Source organism: Suncus etruscus, chromosome 12 (genome assembly GCF_024139225.1).
Source record: "Suncus etruscus isolate mSunEtr1 chromosome 12, mSunEtr1.pri.cur, whole genome shotgun sequence".
In the NCBI taxonomy this organism is placed as follows: domain Eukaryota; kingdom Metazoa; phylum Chordata; class Mammalia; order Eulipotyphla; family Soricidae; genus Suncus; species Suncus etruscus.
This window is the reverse complement of record NC_064859.1, coordinates 29,797,253-29,817,795: the sequence shown is the minus strand read 5'-3', so window position 1 is coordinate 29,817,795 and position 20,543 is coordinate 29,797,253. Positions and strand designations below refer to the sequence as shown.

General features: G+C 40.9%; 1 protein-coding gene across 1 annotated transcript in view; it reads right to left on the bottom strand.

Annotated features, from left to right (window-relative positions):
- SPRED2 (sprouty related EVH1 domain containing 2) overlaps positions 1-20,543 on the bottom strand; it is a 131,302-nt gene that overhangs the window by 20,802 nt on the left and 89,957 nt on the right. The window contains exons 2-4 of the mRNA XM_049784741.1: positions 12,374-12,551; positions 5,379-5,547; positions 1,222-1,286 (exon numbers count right to left, since the gene is read on the bottom strand). Coding sequence (XP_049640698.1) covers positions 1,222-1,286; positions 5,379-5,547; positions 12,374-12,551 — 412 coding nt within the window. The remainder of the gene's footprint in view (positions 1-1,221; positions 1,287-5,378; positions 5,548-12,373; positions 12,552-20,543) is intronic.

Below are 20,543 nucleotides of genomic sequence, written 5' to 3'. Positions count from 1 at the left end.
CAGGCCAATCTAATCTCTGATTTTAAAGGGCTAAACCGGTATTTTAAACGTGAAATAAAAATTAACTAGAAAACATACTTGAGACAACCAAGAAACTACTGGAAAACTATTAGATGGTAACAAGAAATTCCTATTAATTTTATTAAGTCAAGTAATTGTGTTGTGGGTGTATAAGTGAATGTCTTTTTTTTGTTGTATGTGTTTGGTTTTGGGGTCACACTCAGCAGCATTCATGGGTTACTCCTGGCAGGTTCAAGGACCAGACAGATGATGGGATCAATCCCGGGTAGGAAAGTACAAGGCAATCGCTCCACCTGCTGTGCTATCGCTCTGGCTCCTGAATGTCTTCTTTTTATGAGATGCATGCTAAACATTGTAGAGGTGACTTCCAACCACAATAGGGAAAAAAAAAGTGTGTTGCTTCCAAAATGACACGACTGGCAAATCTGGGTGGGGCTTATGTAGGAATTCACTAAATTATTCCTTAAATGATCCCGTGTGCTTGAAAAGCTTCATTGTATAGGCAGACAATAAACCCCCAAACAAAAAAATATCAGAATGCAAGGCAGGAAGCAAGATCTGGTTCTGGTGTCAAAGAATGTGTGTGCTCTAAGCAGCACTTGTAACACTGCTCTGCTCAAGGCACTTGGCACACAGCAGCCTGGCGATGAACTCTTTGTTAATTAACTTTTAGAAGCACAGTATTTAAATAGAGAGCCAGGGGAGAACTGGTCTTGTCTCCAGTTACATCACATTAACTCAAGCTGTGTCAAACTAAGTCTTTTCCCTCTGCAGCATCCTTGAGCCTGACCTTCCCTCAGATTCAGACTTTCCTGATTAGATACTGATTTACTAATGCCAGGGAGGGGATTGTCTTCACTGAAGATTCCCAGTAGACTGACCAATTGTCCTGGTTTGCCTGCAATTGAGTATTTCCGGAGACTAAGGATTTGCAGTGCTAGAACTACAAAAATCAGAGGCAAATTAGATAGGAGGTGGCCCTGAAACTGAGGATGACATTCAGAGAATCTTGGTAGGACCAGGAGAGGTACAAACTTGTGTCATGGTGAATGGTATCACCGCATCATGACCAGTGTCCCTAAGGCAAATCACCCCCGAAGCAACATCGATGTCAAGTTGCAGAGTGTCTTGCTCTTAAACAGACCCTCTCTCTGACTGTTCGTCAATGAATCTAGAAAGCAAAGGACAAAAGGAACTCACTGTGAAGACATCATCATCCCCAAGTTCAGCTTCATTATGGATAGTGGAAGATGATGTTGTCGAGCCTAGAGAGACAAAAACAAACAAATAAATGGCACTATTTCCAAAACTATTAAGCCAAATAAGTCTATTTTAAGGAAACCATATTCCATTCCTTCTGCATATGAATGATCAGCAGAAATATGTTATTTGGAAATAAAATACTTCAATTTGCTCTTTTTTTCATTCTTGCCAACATGCTCCAGAAAGTTGCTTTGTGTTACTGCCCAATTAATTCCTCACACTTCTGACTGGCCAACAGAGTGCGCACTGAGTGAGAATGAGAAAACCTGCCACTGCTCTGAAAGGCATGAGTCAATCAAGACCAGCTTGCCACAGCCAGGAGCCCAATCCCTCAAGAATCCCACGATGTAGTAATTTGGAAAAACACTGGACTCAGAGCCCCCTTCAGACCTATCACAGTTTTGCTATTTAATTAGAATTAGGTCTCTGCATTTACCCTGAAGGGGACTCAACTAACTAGCCTGTCTGGATGTCTTCAATTACAGATGTTCTACAATTCAGACACTGCACTCAAAAATTCAGACTGTGGGAGTCATCTTTAATACTGACTCTTATGCAAGGAGATTTTCTCAATGGTATTAGTGAGTATTCTCTTTTCTTTTTTTTGGTTTTTGGGCCACACCCAGTGATGCTCAGGGGTTACTTCTGGCTATGCACTCAGAAACTGCTCCTGACTTGGGGCTGGGGGGACCATATGGGACATCGGGGGTTCGAACCTTGGTCTGTCCTAGGTTAGTGCGTGTAAGGCAGACGCTCTACAGTCTATAGCCACTGCTCCGGCACTGAGTATTCTGTTTTCATAGTAAAAATTTAGGGCTCAACTTGGTAATCTGATATATTTAATTATGCAATGAATCATCATTTGGGGTTCAATTTACTTATCTATTTGTGGCATTTTTCATTCTGGGATGAAGTCACTATTACTACTCCAGTTCTCCACAAACAGAATCCAGTGATATGTGGAACTACTTGATGGACAGTTTTGTTTGCTTCCATTCCAAACAGGGCCCAGGACCCTAGAGAGCCTCAGACAATGGACTATGTGAGGTTCTGAGGTGCAGTGCTGTTCAGGCTCTGTGGTTGGGCATGAAGTCTAACTCTTACATATATCCCCCCCCCTTTTTTGGTTTTTGGGTCACACCTGGCAGCGCTCAGGTGTTACTCCTGGCTCTATGCTCAGAAATAGCCCCTGGCAGGCTCGGTAGACCATATGGGATGCTGGGATTCGAACCACTGTCCTTCTGCATGCAAGGCAAACACCATACACCTCCATGCTCTCTCCCCGGCCCCATTGCTTATCTTCCCTTAACTGACACTGTCAATGGCCAAAAGGAAAATCATTGGAAAGTTATTATCTATCTTCTCCTTTTCTCGGATAGGTCTTTAAAAATGTGTATTTGGAAAACATTTTGCAATTATAAAACTAATGTAAAAAAACTGCTCATAAAGGGATGGAGACTATTTAAATTAACAATAAGAGCACTGCTGGATAAAAAAAATAGCAGTCTCAATATGTCCTCTATACAATTCCTACTGATCTTTCATAATTTTCTCCACTCTCTGAATCACTTTGTTAATCATGTTTAAGGCAAAATTTTTTCTTTTCTTTTCTTTTTTTTTTTTGGGGGGGTTTTGGGTCACACCCTGGCGTTGCTCAGGGGTTACTCCTGGCTGTCTGCTCAGAAATAGCTCCTGGCAGGCACAGGGGACCATATGGGACACCGGGATTCGGGATTCGAACCAACCACCTTTGATCCTGGATTGGCTGCCTGCAAGGCAAACGCCGCTGTGCTATCTCTCCAGGCCCATTTAAGGCAACTTTTGATAGAAAACAATGAGACAAAGGGCATAAAGAAAAATTACAACTAGAAGAATCAAATTTCACATGCAGCTTTCGTGAGTAAGAACATGAACAGATAGCAAGCTTAGATCAATAATGAATGCAGGAGATGTTCTCTCTAAACATTTAAAAGCTTGGCTAATAACGTTTAAAATATCTGCCATTAAAAAATTAAATATCTGCTACTGATGTCAGACCAGTAATGTAAACATCACATTTTATTATTTTTTGTATCATCATACAGTTGTAATGAAGAGATTAACATTTAGCTAGAATTTTTTTTGTTTGTTTTTGGATCACACCCGGCAATACTCAGGGGTCACTCTTGGCTCCACGCTACGAAATCGCTCCTGACAGGCACGGGGAACCATATGGGATGCCGGGATTCGACTCACCGTCCTTCTGCATGAAATGCCTTACCTCCATGCTATCTATCTCTAGATTCAGCTAGAATTTTCTTAATAATGATAATAATGATGGTTTGTTTAGCAATTTCCCCTTTTTCCCCCTTTAAAATAAGGGATAGGGACCAAAGTGAGAGCACAGTAGGAAGAGCGCTTGCCTTGCATGCAGCTAACGGGGCTTGATCCCTGAGTACTGCAGTGTGTGGCCCAAACCCCTCCACCTAAAAATAAAGAGGGGCTACTCTAGGGCCAGTGAGAGTGCTGAACAGTCTTGAGAACACGCTCTGTATGCAGGAGACCTAGATTCAGTCCTGGACTGCATGGTCCCCAAAATACAGCTGGTACTGTACAAAGCCAAGAGCAGCTTTTGAGAGTCACTGGATGGGGCCTCAAAACCAACCAACCAAATAATAAAATAATAAGGGCCACTCCTGGCATAGTTCAGTCAATGATGTCCTGGAATGAGCTATACTATGTGGTGTTGGGGAATATGTGGGGTGCCCAGAATAGAACTCAGGTCCTTGACATGGTGGGCATATGTTTTATTACATCATCTATCTCTATGCTCCTAAGAAACTTTTCTTAAGATTTTTTTTAAACTTTTTTGGTTTTTTTGGGCCACACCTGACAGAGCTCAGGAGTTACTCCTGGCAGGCATGGGGACCAGATGGTATGTCAGGATTTGAAGCCAATCCGTTCTGGATTGGCTGTGTGCAAGGCAAATAACCTACGACTGTGCTATCTCTCTGGCCCCTTAAGATTTATTTATTTAGGCCGGGCGGTGGCGCTAGAGGTAAGGTGCCTGCCTTACCTGCGCTAGCCTAGGAGACGGACCTTGGTTCGATCCCCCGGCATCCCATATGGTCCCCCAAGCCAGGAGTGACTTCTGAGCGCATAGCCAGGAGTAACCCCTGAGCGTCACCGGGTGTGGCCCAAAAACAAAAAAACAAAACAAAAAAGAAGATTTATTTATTTATTTATTTATTTATTTATTTATTTATTTATTTGGTTTTTTGGGCCAGCGCTGGCAGCTCTCGAGGGTTACTCCTGGCTTTGTGCTCAGAAATTGCTCCTGGCAGGCTCGGAGGATCATATGGGATGCCAGAATCGAAGCCAGATCTCTGGCCTCCCTTAAGATTTTTATCTCTTCTACCACATCTACAATAAAGAAAATAATAAATTCAAAGTATTTTTTTTAACAAACTTAATGTATATCCTCCTGAGATGAACATCTTCAAATTATGAATCTGGCTTTTGCATACCTTGCTTGATAGCTCCTTCTTCACAGGGCCCTGCAACGAAACCTTTAAACCCTTTGATTTGACAACTGAATATCTAAAAGAGGAGAATTTGTGTTTTTGCCTCTGAAGGATCTAAGCAACCAGCCAGTTTTCTAGTTCATAAAAACTAACTGTCCAAGGGCCTTTCAGTCAACAATCAAATAGGACAGAAGGACTACTGCCCACTTACTTGTCCACTAACCAACTTTAACCCAAAACTTCAGGAGCCCAGAGACGGTGCTGAGCCTTCTTGGCCCACTGGAATTCATTCTACACTGAGTTACAACAGATCAGACTTATGAAGCTGCAAGGTGAAATCATCCAGAATGTGTTTTTTAAAGCAGTTTAAAAATCAGTCAGGTTCTCCTTATTCTAGAAATCCATCTCCTTTCACTGTGTACTTCCACTTTAATTGTTTTCCTCAGATACTATTCAAGTTTTCACACCTACTGGGTCTAGCCCTCAAACCCTTTTGCAAAGACCACAAGTAAGTGATGGCAGACTACTAGAATTAAAGTAAAGTTGGAAGATTTCATAGCCCCACTGAGAATGCAGAGGCAAATTCAGTACCTTCTATAAGGTCTTCAATGGCTTTCCTCACACCCCTGTCAAAGGCTCGAGCATCAGCAGGGCTTTGGAAAGTAAGTCCAAACTTCCTATTGTCGACTTTCCAGTGATGAAATGTTGGGTTTGCTTTGGTGTAGACCAAGTCCTTTCTTACATAGCACTCTAACACCACCTGAAGGATTAAAACACACAGGCTGGTTACTGGTAGAATGTCATAATGGTGTTTGGCTACAAAAATCCACCATTTAACAATCAATGAAAATCTACTTTTCCCTGCTCCATCATGGAATAAACTTTTGATGGTGTCTGCTGCTCATTCAGTATTTGTCGAGCACCTCCCATGGCTTTGGTAGTTCTCCATTGTTGTACCGCACTGCTAAACCGCACTGATCATTTTAACTATTTCTTCCCCTTTTTCTTGTCCTTGATAGGGTGGGGAAGTGGGGGTAGAGAAAAGGGAAGGGCACAAAGTTGAGGCCCAGGTTAATTTGCTGTGCCAGGATCTTCACACAAATGGCTCTCCTCTGCTCTAATGGATACTTTCCAATGATCACACATTTAACAAGATGAAACACATATCAGCTCTAAAATGGCGGCCACAAATTTCCTCTTCCAAATACCCTATCTCTAACCATACCAAACCTTGTTCCTTTTCTCTGGCTCAAAATCTCTCTGCCTTCTTTGCTTTCTTTATCCCTTATATCATTAACCATAATGCCATTCATTTTTTTCTGATCAACATCTTTTTCTATTAACCCCATTTCAGTTGTTAATACTCTAAATTTGGGTCTCCAATTAAGCTTTTTTCCTACCCCCATATTATTAGAACTTCCAGTTTCTAACAATCTAGACTTAGACTGTCTTAGTAAGGGATTTAAATGTGACCTTATGTCTAAAGTAAAATTATAGCATTGATTCCATATTCATGAACATGCTCTAAAGACACTGAATAATGAGTAACGTGATAGTCACATTTATTCACGATTATATTTCCACCATCAACTTTTGTCTTTTTATTCATTCTGGTTCTTAGCACACCACAATTTAGTATTTGACTATTATTATTATTATTGTTATACCGTTATTCTCTAAAATTTACAAGTTTATTACTCTTGTCAACACTACTACATTGGAAAAAAATCAAGATGTGTTATAAAATAACTCTTTGTGTCTACACAATGCTATTATTGATAGTTATTGGAGTTTTTATAAAAGCATTGCGATCACAGCTATAGTCTTCATTCTTTATTCATAAAAATACCCCTGCCAGAACAGTGATAATATTTGTTCTTATGGCTTATTATGTTAAAATAACTTTGCTGTTTCTTTTCATTTTTTCCAGTGCTGGAAATCAAACTTAGGGCCTCATCTATGCAAAGCATGCACTCTGCCACTGAGCTACACCCACAGCCTAATTTTATTAAACTTGCTAATTTTTAATAGCATTGGTCTTTTTCTGGCAAAATTCCACATTTACAAAATGAAATCTTGGGAGATCTTTTTTTTTTTTTTTTTGGTTTTTGGGCCACCTGGCAGTGCTCAGGGGTCACTCCTGGCTGTCTGCTCAGAAATAGCTCCTGGCAGGCACGGGGGACCATATGGGACACCGGGATTCGAACCAACCACCTTTGGTCCTGGATTGGCTGCTCGCAAGGCAAACGCCGCTGTGCTATCTCTCCGGGCCCTACAAAATGAAATCTTATTACAACTTGCAGACTAAATTAAGGGAAAGAGTAAGTAGTGCCTAAATTAGTGTAAGCTCAAATTAGAGCAAATTTCAAAAGAGTGAAAATTAAAAAAAAAAATGAAGCAAATCATGTGCTACCTAATAAATGTTCCCTAACCAAACAAAGTATAATATTCAAATTGGCATATCAAATACAAATCCCAAATAGTTAGTTTCTCATACAGTACTGAAAGAAGACAACGGTTCCCTCATACAATTCTATTTATGATTAAATTTCTTAATATGACTATTTCCCCTAAGAATAGTGCAACGATTAAATGTCAGCCCAGCCCCATTCCAAACTAGGGAAATCCAAATAACCAAGGCTTTAACTAACAAATGGTATCTATTTTAGAACTTAATAGTCTCAATTCAAAGTCTCAAAATAAGCTTTTTGTAAAAACAAAGACTCCTCATTTCTTCATTATTTCCAGGGTGAAAAAATTAGTCTTCAGTTGACATTTCTGAGTTTAAGATAATTCCAAAGGTACATTTTGTCACAGAACTTTAATAGGTTTTTTGAAAAGTATAATCAGTCCAGTCACCTAAACTACGTAAGCTTGTGGGATGGGATTAGGTATCTCTCTATGTCCTCTTTTTTTTTTTTTTTTTGGGTTTTGGGCCACACCCGTTTGACGCTCAGGGGTTACTCCTGGCTATGAGCTCAGAAATCGCCCCTGGCTTGGGGGGACCATATGGGATGCCAGGGGATCGAACCATGGTCTGTCCTATGCTAGCGCTTGCAAGGTAGACACCTTACCTCTAACGCCACCTTCCCGGCCCTTTTTTTTTTTTTTTTTTTTTTTTTTGGGTACACCCGGCGGTGCTCAGGGGTTACTCCTGGCTGTCTGCTCAGAAATAGCTCCTGGCAGGCATGGGGGACCATATGGGACACCGGGATTCGAACCAACCACCTCTGGTCCGGGATCAGCTGCTTGCAAGGCAAACGCCGCTGTGCTATCTCTCTGGGCCCTCTATGTCCTCTTCGACAAGGTATCATTACATATTTCAATGACAAAAGTCGAAAACCTGATTTATTTTTAATATAATATATAGACTCTTGGGGCCGGAGAGATAGCAGAGTGGCGTTTGCCTTACAAGCAATCGATCCAGGACCTAAGGTGGTTGGTTCAAATCCCAGGGTCCCATATGGTCCCCCATGCCTGCTAGAAGCTATTTCTAGCACACACCGCCGGGTGTGGCCTAAAAACCAAATATATATATATATATATATATATATATATATATATATATATATATATATATATAGAGAGAGAGAGAGAGAGAGAGAGAGAGAGAGAGAGAGAGAGAGATAGAGACTCTTTAGTGACTTTCTGGCATATGTCCAATTTGGTATTAACTTAAAATGGAGAAACTGTCTTATATTGCAGCCTTTATAAAATATGCATAAAAATGAATACTCCATTCTTATTCATCTCTTCCAAACTACCCCCAATACCTCTCCTCTTCTAGAGTTATCCACCGTCAAGTGTTTGGCAAGATACCAGTTCTTTCTATGGCATCTTAATATTCTCATGTAAGTTTGTGCTTGAGGAAGACTGTGTTTTGTGCAGCCATTCAATAAAGTACTCTGTAACTTATCTCCTATGATCCTTAAAAACATGTCCTAAAAGATACAGGCTGCTAAAAAGGATTCTGTTTAATGATTACACAACATTCCTCAGCATGGATGCATTAGCAGTAATCAGCTATTCTCCATACTAAGGGGCATTTCTTTTCTTTCCTTTTTTTTTTCTTTTTGTTTCTGGACCAAATCTGGTTATGCTCAAAGGTTACTTCTGACTCTGTACCAGGAATTACTCCTGGTGGTGCTCAAGGGACCATATCGAATGCTGAGGACTGAACCCAGGTCAGCTGTGTGCAAGCTAAGAGTCCCACCTGCTGTACCATTGCTTCGGTACTCCAAGAGGCATTTCTAGTTAGTAACTTCTATAGCCACTGTTCCAATGAACAGAAACTTTGGTCTGTGAATCCAGTGTGGCAAAATATTTCATTATGAAAAGGAATTTCTGTTTTCGTTGGGTTGCTTTTTTGTGCTAGACTGTAGACACGTCATAGCAATAAGAGAGTACACCACCAAGGAACACTACCAGGTTACTCACTGCCACATGTTGTAAAATTGTATTTTTGCTTTTTAGTCTTTTTTGGTCTTCTTGGGTCACACCCGGTGGCACTCAGGGGCTACTCCTGGCTCTGCACTGAGAAATCACTCCTAGCAGGCTCGGGACCATATGGGATGCTGGGATTTGAACCTCAGTCTATCCTGGGTTGGCTGTATGCAAGGCAAATGCCCTAACTCTGCTATTTCTCTGGCCCCGTGAAATTATATTTAAAGTGCTTAGGATGGATTTAGTAAACTATTTTATTTATCATTTATTACATTTATTATTAAATAAAAAGTTTACTTTATTATCTCCATGATTAAATGAAAACAAATATAATTTTAATAGGACTCTTGTATCTGCATCTGTACTAGTTTGCTGTAAAGTGTGTTGCTGTTTCAACTAAATGAAAAAAACATCCTCACTTTGCACAATGTATAGTTGGAGAAGAAAAAACATATTTCTAAAAGATTTTTAACATCTGCTATATGTAGAAGAACGAAGACTGTTGCAAGAGGACTTGTTTTAGTCTAGATGTTTTAGTGATGAGTTGAACTGCTTTTTTCCCATGGATCACTTGGAAGAACTGATGATCTGTGCATATTCAGACTTGAGTTATTTTCTTGAAAATGAACAAAGTTTAGTCAGTTACTTCCAGAAAAGCAACTAAAGGTATTTGCTGCATTAATAATATTTGAACTTTTCTGTAGTTATTAAAATTGTGTACAATAACCCAAAACTTAAAGGCTTTCTTAATGAAATTTATGGTGACATAAGAATGTAATTTTAGGGGCCGGAGAGATAGCATGGAGGTAAGGCGTTTGCCTTTCATGCAGAAGGTCATCGGTTCAAATCCCGGCATCCCATATGGTCCCCCGAGCCTGTCAGGAGTGATTTCTGAGCATAGAGCCAGGAGTAACCCCTGCTGGGTGTGACCCAAAAAATAAAAATAAAGAAAAGAATGTGATTTTGGCTTTGAAGGATTAAATGTATTAACATTTGTGTAATATCTGTGCAATTCAGTAAACCATTATTATTTTCCAAGCAAGCAATGCACAATGTTGCAAAACCAGGGCTTTACTCTGAACATCTTATAAACAAGAATGTTTCAGGGAGCCAGGGCGATTGTACAGCGGGTAAGGCACTTGCCTTGCATATGTGGCTGACCCTCGTTTGATCCTCCTACCGTCTATGATCCCCTGAGCCCTACCAGGAATGATTCCTGAACACAGAGTCGGGAGAGGACTCCAAACTCTACAGGGTTTGGCTTAAAAACAAAAAGGGCCTGGAGAGATAGCACAGCGGCGTTTGCCTTGCAAGCAGCCGATCCAGGACCAAAAGTGGTTGGTTCGAATCCCGGTGTCCCATATGGTCCCCCGTGCCTGCCAGGAGCGATTTCTGAGCAGACAGCCAGGAGTAACCCCTGAGCACCGCTGGGTGTGGCCCCAAAACAAACAAACAAACAACAACAACAACAACAAAACCCAAAAAGACTATTCTAATTGGAGGACTGGAGAGATAATATAATAGGCAGGGTGTTTGTCTTGCATATTGATGAACCAGATGTGATACCTAGCACCCCATATAGTTCTCCTGAGTATCACCAGCAGTGATCCCTGAGCACTGTTGGGTATGGCCCCCAAATAAAAAGAACAAAAGTATTGTTCTAATTGTTTGAGAATTTCCTAATACAAAACAAAACAAAATCTACTTAAAATGAACAGTTTTCACCCAAATATTCAAAAATCAAGTTTGAAAATAGTGTTGTTGTTCATTCCTATATAACATTTACAAATTATCCTGTGTTAGCTATTGTAGAAGGTATTTTTTAAAACAATAAGTAGTTGTAAAAGAAGATTTTGTACAATAGCACAAAACTCAATGGATATAGCTATTAAGAGTTCCAAGTGTTACGTTAACGTTTTTGTGCAATGTATTTCTGATTTCTGTTTTCCCTGTTGAGATCTTTTTTGTTTGTTTGTTTGTTTGTTTTTTGGGTTAGTTCCGGTGGCGCTTAGGAATTATTCCTGGCTCTGCACTCAGAAATTGCTCCTGGCAGGCTCGGAGAACCATATGGGATGCCGGGATTCGAACCATTGCCCATCCTGAGTTAGCTGTGTGAAAGGCAAATGCCCTACCACTGTGCTATCTCTCTGGCCCATCTGTGAGATCTCGTACAATCCTATACATTACAAATTATCTACTGACTTCTGAATATGCACCCTATGACCAAATACAAGTAGATAGTGTTTCAAGTTCAAGCCACCAATTAATTATCACCTTAATTTAAGATTAAAAACCCAGAAATTTAAATATTTAATTTTCTTTAATATTATAGATTACTTTGAATTCATAACGGAAAACTGGACATTGACATTCTACATTAAACAGTATGTTATAAACTAACAACACTCCTACCCCCTTGATATAATTATTATCTCCAAATATAGACTTAGAAACATATCAAAATATTACAGATATGTAACACCTCTACTTTTGTTATTCTTTTATCAAACACATCTTTTGGGGTTACCACACCTGACAAAACTCAAGGGCTTCTCTTTGGTTCAGAGACTGCTTGCAGGCCTGCACTCTGGCCCTTTGAGGTATCACTGAACCCTCCAAGCCTGTTTTGCTAATTACTTTCTGAAATAAAAGCTAGAATATCACTTGATAAACCTTTATTTAGCTGCAACCATCTGTCAGATGACACTCTGCATTTTACCTTCCCGCATCCAAACCTGGATGGCATTCTCTATGAATAAACGTTACTTTGAAAAGAAGTCTGACTTCAAAGCCGACTATAATGTGATTCACAACAGAGAACACACTTTTGTTGTGAATATTCTTGTTCTAATGTCAGGAAGACAGCTTAATTAATCCAAGACACAAACAAGACAGTCAATATGTAAGTAACTTAGCATCTGAGCTATATACTGAGTGGTCTTTTAAAAAGACTGCTCAAAAGCCAGGATTACATTCTGCAATTTGGCACCAGCTTCAGAATTCTAACTTTTAAAGTTGGAGAAAAAAATACAATAAACAAACAAAAACAAAAAAAACCCAATGAGAAGGGAGCTATGGTTTAATGTAAAGAAATCAGCCGATGCTAATCGCATCCCAATGGTTGGTTGCATGTCTGCCATTACCAGTTTGTCTTTCTGCCGTTCACCATGGATGAGAAAGCCGCTTCGTCCATTGCCTTCAGGGTGCATGACCTTACAGACCCCCACGCGACTGATCCCGCCTCCTTCCTGTGGGAACCATCCCCCGCTGGAGTCATCTCTGGTCATAACCACAGCCTTGACACGCACAATATAGCTGTCACTAAAACGACAAGAAGAAGAATGGGGCATGATAATGGTCTGGTAGCTTTAGGACATGTACCACAATGCAAGATGACCACAAGTCAGTCAGTACTACTCTCAATTTGTCACAATAACATTTATGCTGGTAGCAACTTTAGAAGATGGTCCATCTCAACTTTAAGAAAAAGAAAAAAAAAAAGATAAGAACAATTAAACTGAATCTGAAAGTTTATTTTTTAAAATGCAGTAATTAAAAATATTAAGTCTTTTGAAGATGTATGCAGGCATAACATCCTAAGCATAAATATTAATAAAAATAAACTGACCTATAAGCTAGGATAGCTATTACTAGAAAAGAAAAACTGATTAAGAAGTTAAAGTTTCAACTTTTAAAATTTCATTTAATGGCAGGGGGTTTACCATTTTATAGTCTACAGTCTTTTCAATTAGCATAAGAATAAGTTAATCCACTTCCAAGTCAAATCGCCATGCAGATATTATAGATGGGAAAGCATTTCAATTCTGATATCCTTATACATATATAGTTTTCTCTTTATAATTTTATTTTTTCCAGCCTAAATTGCAATTTTACAATAAATTCTTTTGCACATTTGCCAAAAAATCCTTTCTACTCCAGAGACCAATTCTAGCTTATTTTTATTCATCAGCTTGAGGAATTTATTTAAATTATTAGCAAGGCCATTATAATCTCACTTGCTGTTCTCTGTCTTTGGAGAAAATTCATGGGTCACCCATTCAAACCTATGTTCATATCCGCTAATGCCAGTTACAGAGGCAGATTTCAGGGACACAAGTAGCAGTATAGCACAGAAACCCTTGGTTCCTAGACTCTTAGGGAAGATGGGCCTACCAGCCCGTCACTGCTCAGACCACTTTGGAAGTCCCTCTGTCTGCCCACATCTCTGTTCACCTCATTTGTCCCCAACGCAGCATGGATATCCAAGTTGTCCATGCCTGTAGCTCATGCACCAATGTACCTTCCAATGTACTCTTCCTACTATCCCCTTAAAGGTGACTGTCCAGAAACTACTTTGGTCCCATAAAGTACTATTGCTTTGGACCCATTCCAACCAATTTTTTTTTTTTTTTTTGGTTTTTGGGCCACACCCATTTGACGCTCAGGGGTTACTCCTGGCTATGTGCTCAGAAATCGCCCCTGGCTTGGGGGGACCATATGGGACGCCGGGGGATCGAACCGCGGTCCGTTCCTTGGTAGCGCTTACAAGGCAGGCACCTTATCTCCAGCGCCACCTTCCCGGCCCCCCATTCCAACCATTTTAAGCATACAATTCTACAGCCCTGAGCATTTTCAGATTGTTCTGTACCTGTTACTACATCCTCCCCAACTTGTTTTTGTCTGGAAAATCCATATTCATTCAATACTGCTCTCTTTCCTTTAGCCTGGGTAGCTGCCATTCTACTTCCTATCTCTGAATTTCACTACTTAGGTATCTCATCTAAATTCTTTTCATTTTTCTCCCCATACCTGGTGGTGCTCCAGGGTTGCTCCTGGTTCTGTGCTCAGGAATTACTCCTACTAATGCCTGGGGGACCATATGGGATGTCAGATGGAACCCCAGCAGGCAATGTGCAAGGCAAATGCCTTATCTGCTGTGCTATCATCACTCTGGTCCCTCCTTTCACCTTCTGATCCTAAATGAAATGCATGGAGTAGAGTAATTATCTCTGGCATGCTACTGGCCTTCTCTCTAGTTATCTGAAACTCTCAAATCTGCAGTTGTGCACTACCAAATTTCTTCAATTTTCTATAGATCTCTGGGGTCAATCACTTTCTTGAAGTGATTAGCAAGAGGGCTCACTGGCTCTATCTCTTCATTGTGATCCTTATCATGATTCATGGTGGCTCCATTATACCCGGCAGAGTATCCCCTTCTAATTGCTTTTGTCTCTGGTTTTTAGCAATCTTCTCTTCCAATGCCTTTTTCTTACACATAACCTTAGCCACCCAAACCTTGGCCACATCCATGGCCTCACACCTTTACCTATATTGGTTAACCTTCATTTCCTCAATTCCGAACATCCTGCTCTCCAACATCAACTTCTTTCCAGATTCTACTAACTTCATTGGGAGATGTCTTCTCCCAGCCCTTTCCTTATACCGCTCATGTTTTCATTTGATTTCTACAAATACAATTCCATGGTGTATGACAACACTCTTGCATGAAAACTTTGTTCTCTGCATTTAACTGCTTGGTGGCAAAAATTCACCTAGTTACTACCCATTATTGTACTCCGGGTTCCCAGGCCATCTGTTTGTTGCACCTGGTTTATGGAAATATCCACCACTTCTACTATATTTCTAGGTCAAGTTTAACTAGCCTCAAGTGGACCCTTAAAAATGCCATCCACCCAGCATTCCAATACATGTTCTCACAATCCCTCCCTCTCAGATGGATGACACATAAGTTTGCTTCACTCTTCACTTTTACTGAGAAAAGATAAAATCAGAGAAGACTTCCTACCTAAACCATCAGCATGCTCATTATCCTATACCAGTCCTCTCTGAGTCTTCTGTTAACTGGGGCTAAACCATTTATAGTCCAAGCCAGAACTACCAGCTCCATTTCCATCCATTAAATTCACCTTTCTACTCTGATGTCTACTTGGGTGTCTAATGGGCATCTTAATCAACAGATGTCAGGCTGAAGTCTTTATTCTCAATCCCTTCCATTACCACAGGTTCTCCCTTCAAAATACATCCATTATTTTGCTATCTCTTGCTACTGCCCTTATTCCAACTGCCGGCACCTCTGATACTACTAATAGTAGCCTTGAAATAGGCCTTCTTCATTTGCCTTGAAAGCAGCCAACACAGGATGGACCTGTGTTCAAATCCCCAGCATCCCTAATGGTCCCCCAAGCCTGCCAGGAGCGATTTATGAGTCAGAGCCAAGAGTAACCGTGAGATCCTTTGAGTGTGGCCCCACAACTTAAATAAATAAATAAATAAATGTTTATTTAAAAAAATAGGCCTTCTTTTCAAGACCTTTAGTTCAATGATTGGTACAAGGTAATAGTGCTTAGGGTTACCTGGGCCATCTCAGCAGTGCTCAGAGGCCTCCACTCATACTACTGGCAATACTTTGGGGGAGGGGGGAGGAGGGGCACATGGTACCAGGGATTGAACTCAAGTTGGTCACACAAAAGGAACTACACCTTAATCATTGGCCCTGTTTCCTTATTTTATACTGGTTTCTGTGTAAGGGTTTCCATAAGATTTCTCTGCTCACTTTATAGGAAGTGACACTCCTAAGTTCCTTCTACTACATCATTATCTCGGTACTGACATGCAACTAGACTGCAAATTCTAAGAGCAGGGATTTTGTTCTTTTCTTCTTCTTCTTTTTTTTTTTTGGTTTTTGGGCCACACCTGATAACAGCTCAGGGATTACTCCTGAATATACACACTCAGAAATTGCTCCTAGCTTAGGGGACCATATGGGATGCTGGGGGATCGTACTGCAGCCCGTCCTGGGCTAGTGAGGGCAAGGCAAACGCCTTACCCCTTGCCTTATCGCTCTGGACCAAGTGCTTTTATTATTATTTTTTTTTTGGATTTTGGGGGCCACATCTGGAGATGCTCAGGGGTTATTCTTGGTTTTGCGCTCAGAAATTACTCCTGTGGGTGTCTGGGGGACCATACAGGATGCTGGAGATCAATCCTGGGTCAGCTGTGTGCAAGGCCAACATCTGCTATACTATTGCTCTGGCCCAGATTTTGCCCTTTTAATTCACTGTTATATTTCTAGCACCTGAAAATTCATAAGATCTTAAAAATTTGTAGCTAACAGAATCTCTGAGAACGCAAAATTCACTATTATTTGCTTATGAGCCAGGAAACTCATAAGCAATAGTGGGAACATTAACTTAAAAAACCCCCACAGTTTCCATCATAAATTCATTCATCCCAGGATTCAGCATACACATTCTTTGAGATCTCAGAGATGAATTAAGAATATTTTATAACATTTATTTGTATTACTTGTATATAAATTGAGAATATTCTCTTCCCACAAAGAATATCCTATTCTAGAAAAATCTATGAGGATTCTCAGTTTACTGAAATCTTTAAGGACATTAGGGACTCCTCCCAAACAGGAAATGGCCAAGGTGAAGATCTGAAACTCAACACACCTCTTGTTTAAACATGCTTTTACTTGTATGCACGCGTGTGTGTTTGTGTGTGCGCGCTGCAGCTGTGAGCAGTTCTGCAGTCCTCTGAGGGATTAAGTAAACATGAAAAGGGGAAGTTTGCATTACTTATGTGAGTGCCATAAAAGTCTTTCCAAAAAGTATTCACTTATTAGAGATTAAAAGAGAAAATGCCCAACCCTCAGCTTTCAGACTATAGGGGTGATTAACTTTGGCTTTTGCCTGTGATCTCTGCAGCATATCCTTCCTGCTCTGAGTCCTGTTATGGCCCTTCCTGAGGGCAGAGAAGTCTCTATGGTGGGGTGTGTGTATGTACTGGGGGGGGGGGGAGGAGGGACACGGTGCAAAGGCCTCTTTGTCTCCTCTGGCAACAACCCCAACAGCAAGCATTAACAGAGGCATCTGGCTATTTAAAACAAGGCAGGGGAGAAAGGCCGTACTGAAAGCTGTGAAGGATGTCTAGCTAATCCAGCTGCATGGCTGCAGGCCAACTGCTTCCTATCTGTGGTGTATTTACGCTGTTTGGCCCTATCCCCACTCAGAGCAAAAACCACAATGAGGCTCTCCTACCAGAAAGGTAGGACAGCGGAAAACTCCCTGCCCACCACCCCCCTCTCTTTCTTTCTGGAAAGAATTAAACATGTTCAAACCAGATGTGGGGCTTGAGGGTGGGAGTCCTGGGGTGGGAGAGCCGGAAGAGTAAGAGAAACTTTGTTTTGAAATTTGCACAAGGAACAGGCTGCTAGCATGCTTTAGAAAAGTTTCTAAAAATGCTATCATCATCAAAAATAAGACCCATCACCCAACTTTTTTTTTTTTAAATAAATGCTTTTCAAAGTGGCAATTGCTACCCCACTGTAACTGATTAGGAACAAGTCAAGTTCCAGATGTGGGAGCAAAAACAAACTGAACTAGCCCCTGTTCAGACAAACCTGCACTCAATAGCTCCAAAGAATCACCATCATCGATGACAAATGGTTCCGATGGCTACCACTCTCTGATACCAATAGTACCATAATATTTAGGCAAGTAATAGATAAAACTGGCTTTTATGAACTGGATCAAGCATCTGATATAAAAATGTAACTTCTTAATCTCATCCCCAACCCGTAGAGTCTTATTTGAAAAAACAGGACTTGCTTTCTTGTGAGCCCTCAGCATGTCAAAGAGGTGGGCAGCATAGCATCATCATGGTTGGAAGGGCTGGCAGAGGCAGAACCATTTCAAACCCCATTTTTTATTTGGGGATTCTGACTCTACTGTGACCCAGCAAGTCCCGGGTGTCAGTTCTTGATGTTCTTAATGCTCCCCAGACTCAGCGGGCCTAGTCTGGCACGCTTTGTAATGTCAGGAATGTCCTGAAGCAGACAGGTCAAAGTGTGTCCTGACCTCCATAGCTGGAAAGGACAGTCTCTTTCTAAGCTTCAGCTTCCTCAATTGCAAAAACCAAAACCAAAGAGAGGATCTCTTCTGCTGAGATGTTGTTCTGAAGGTTAAAAGCAGTGCTAGAGGTCAGGTACCGGCAGTGACCATCTTAATTATTTTTTGCTGCAACAGTTCTTTTAAGACTGGTCTCTCTTCACCAAGGAGCACTGGATTTCTTGCCTGTCTGTCTGCATTTTCATCTGTTTAAGAGAGTGCTGGGGGAATGTCAGGAAAAGAATCCCAATTGATCCTACAACAATCAGTAGTGCCTGTCGGTACTTTAGAGACCAGCACTGTGCCCACATTTCAGGCACACCTGCAGAGCAAAAGAATTCCATCTGCTTTCTGTGGACTGGCCCTACAGCCTTATTTCAGGAAAAGATCCTGAAATTTTTACATCTTCCGCAAATACTTCCTGCCCCCCCCCAGTCCTTATCTGATTACAGCAGTCTTTTTATCTCTCATAATGCTAAACATTACATGCACGTCCTCCCAGCCCTCGTTTCCACCCTTCTCCACTTTACCAGACCTTGAGAGGGATTAGTCAGGACCCCAGGCTCTCCAGCCATCGCTTGCACCACCGATCTGCCAGCCATGCCAAATATATCCCTAAGCCCTCCAAGAGAGCCAGGCATGCTTTAATGTAATCTCACTCCACCCCATCTGCAATCTTTTTCGTGCCTGTAGATGTATCAAGGCCCCCTAATATTCTCAGATCCTATATGTAAATATGAAATATTTAGGTGTGCAAAACACATGCACACGTGAAACATGTATCTCTAGTCACATCTTTAAAGAATCAACAAAATATTTCAGTAAGTCAGTAAGTCGAATGCACTGAAGTAAAGATAGTGGGTGGTTGCTCAAGGGTCCTTATGGTCTACTGCTTCAGCATTTTTTCAAAGTGACTGCCTTGGTTTGTAGAAATTTATGCATTCTGAACTTTGTATGCAAGAAAAAGGACACCTACTGTAGTTTTTTAAAAATTCACAATGGCATAGCAATTATCCCTGCTGTATAAGTCACTAAAGGTAAAATCATTGACTGGCACAGGAAATATGGCCTCTTTGTTCACAACAACCTTTCCTCCCCCATCTCCCAGGTTTTTTTTTGTTTGTTTGTTTGTTTTGGACTGGAAGTAATCAAAGTAACAACAGACTGGTAAGGAAACAAAGCAAAACCTAAAATGTTTAGTATGTCTACCTCTTATATACCTGGAAAACCAAACTTAAGGCTTAAGTTACCTACTTAAATAACTTCAGCTAAAGACAAAGAATGTTGTGAGGAAAGAGGTGATTATAGAGAAGGTCACCAGGAAAAGCACAAGGGTGTGTCATAAATGCAGATTTCAGTTTCAGTCTTCTCTGTGGACAGGAGGTAAAAAGATTTGGTCTTCCCTGAAGAGTGAATAAGACAGCCTTCAGAAATGGGAGATTTTCTTTCATATTATACATTTAAAAGTCATTCATTAAAAATGGCACCTTCTGGCCAGAGAGGCAGTGCAGTGGGTACGGTGCTTGCCTTGCACACTTCGATCCTCACTGCCTCATATTGTGCCCCCCACATCACCTGGAGTGACCCTTAGAGCACAGAGCCAGAAATTAACCCCAGCATTGCTGGTTGTGGCCCACCCCCAGACCCCCATTCACAAGAAAACAAAACAAAACATTGAGTTTCGCCCGCAATCTCAGATTATCTCCAATGAAATGTTCTTTAAACTAAAAAATCTAAACTTTAGACAAACTTTGGGGTGGCAACTATTGCTCCCCTGCATTATCAAACAGTACTGTGCTGGGCATAGAGACAAGAGAAGCCCTGGGTTTCCACGGGAGAAAGCCTTCAGTGCAGACATGCACTACCCGGCAGGAAGCCAATTCCTGGCAAAGGTACCAACTTTTCTTTTTTTGGTTTGAGACTACCCCTGGCAATGCTCAGGGAACCAAATGCAGTGCCAGAGAGGGAACTAAAGCAGCGCTGGTTATGAGCAAGGCAAGAACGTCAACCTTTGGACTATCTCTCTAGCCCCCAAAGTACCAACTTTTCTTTCAAATAATGAAAAACTGTGAAAAGGGGAAGCAATTTTCCAAACATTAAATAGTGGCTTCATAAAGTGAATGGGCTTACATGATGTCAGAGTTGGGAAGCTAAAAAATGGACTAAGATAATTTTTAAAACTCTCCACAGCTACTTAACACAGCTGGGAAATCAGCCAGGACATGTACTCGAAGAAGAGTTGTTCTGGAAACTGCCCTACCTCAGTATCAGCTCGTAAAAAAAAAATCCAAGCATTCAAACAAGTACTGACACCCTTGCTCTGGGCTCACAGTGATGGGATCCTTATTCACTCACCAGAAAATTTAAATTTGCAGATTTACTGAGAAAGAAAGCAGGC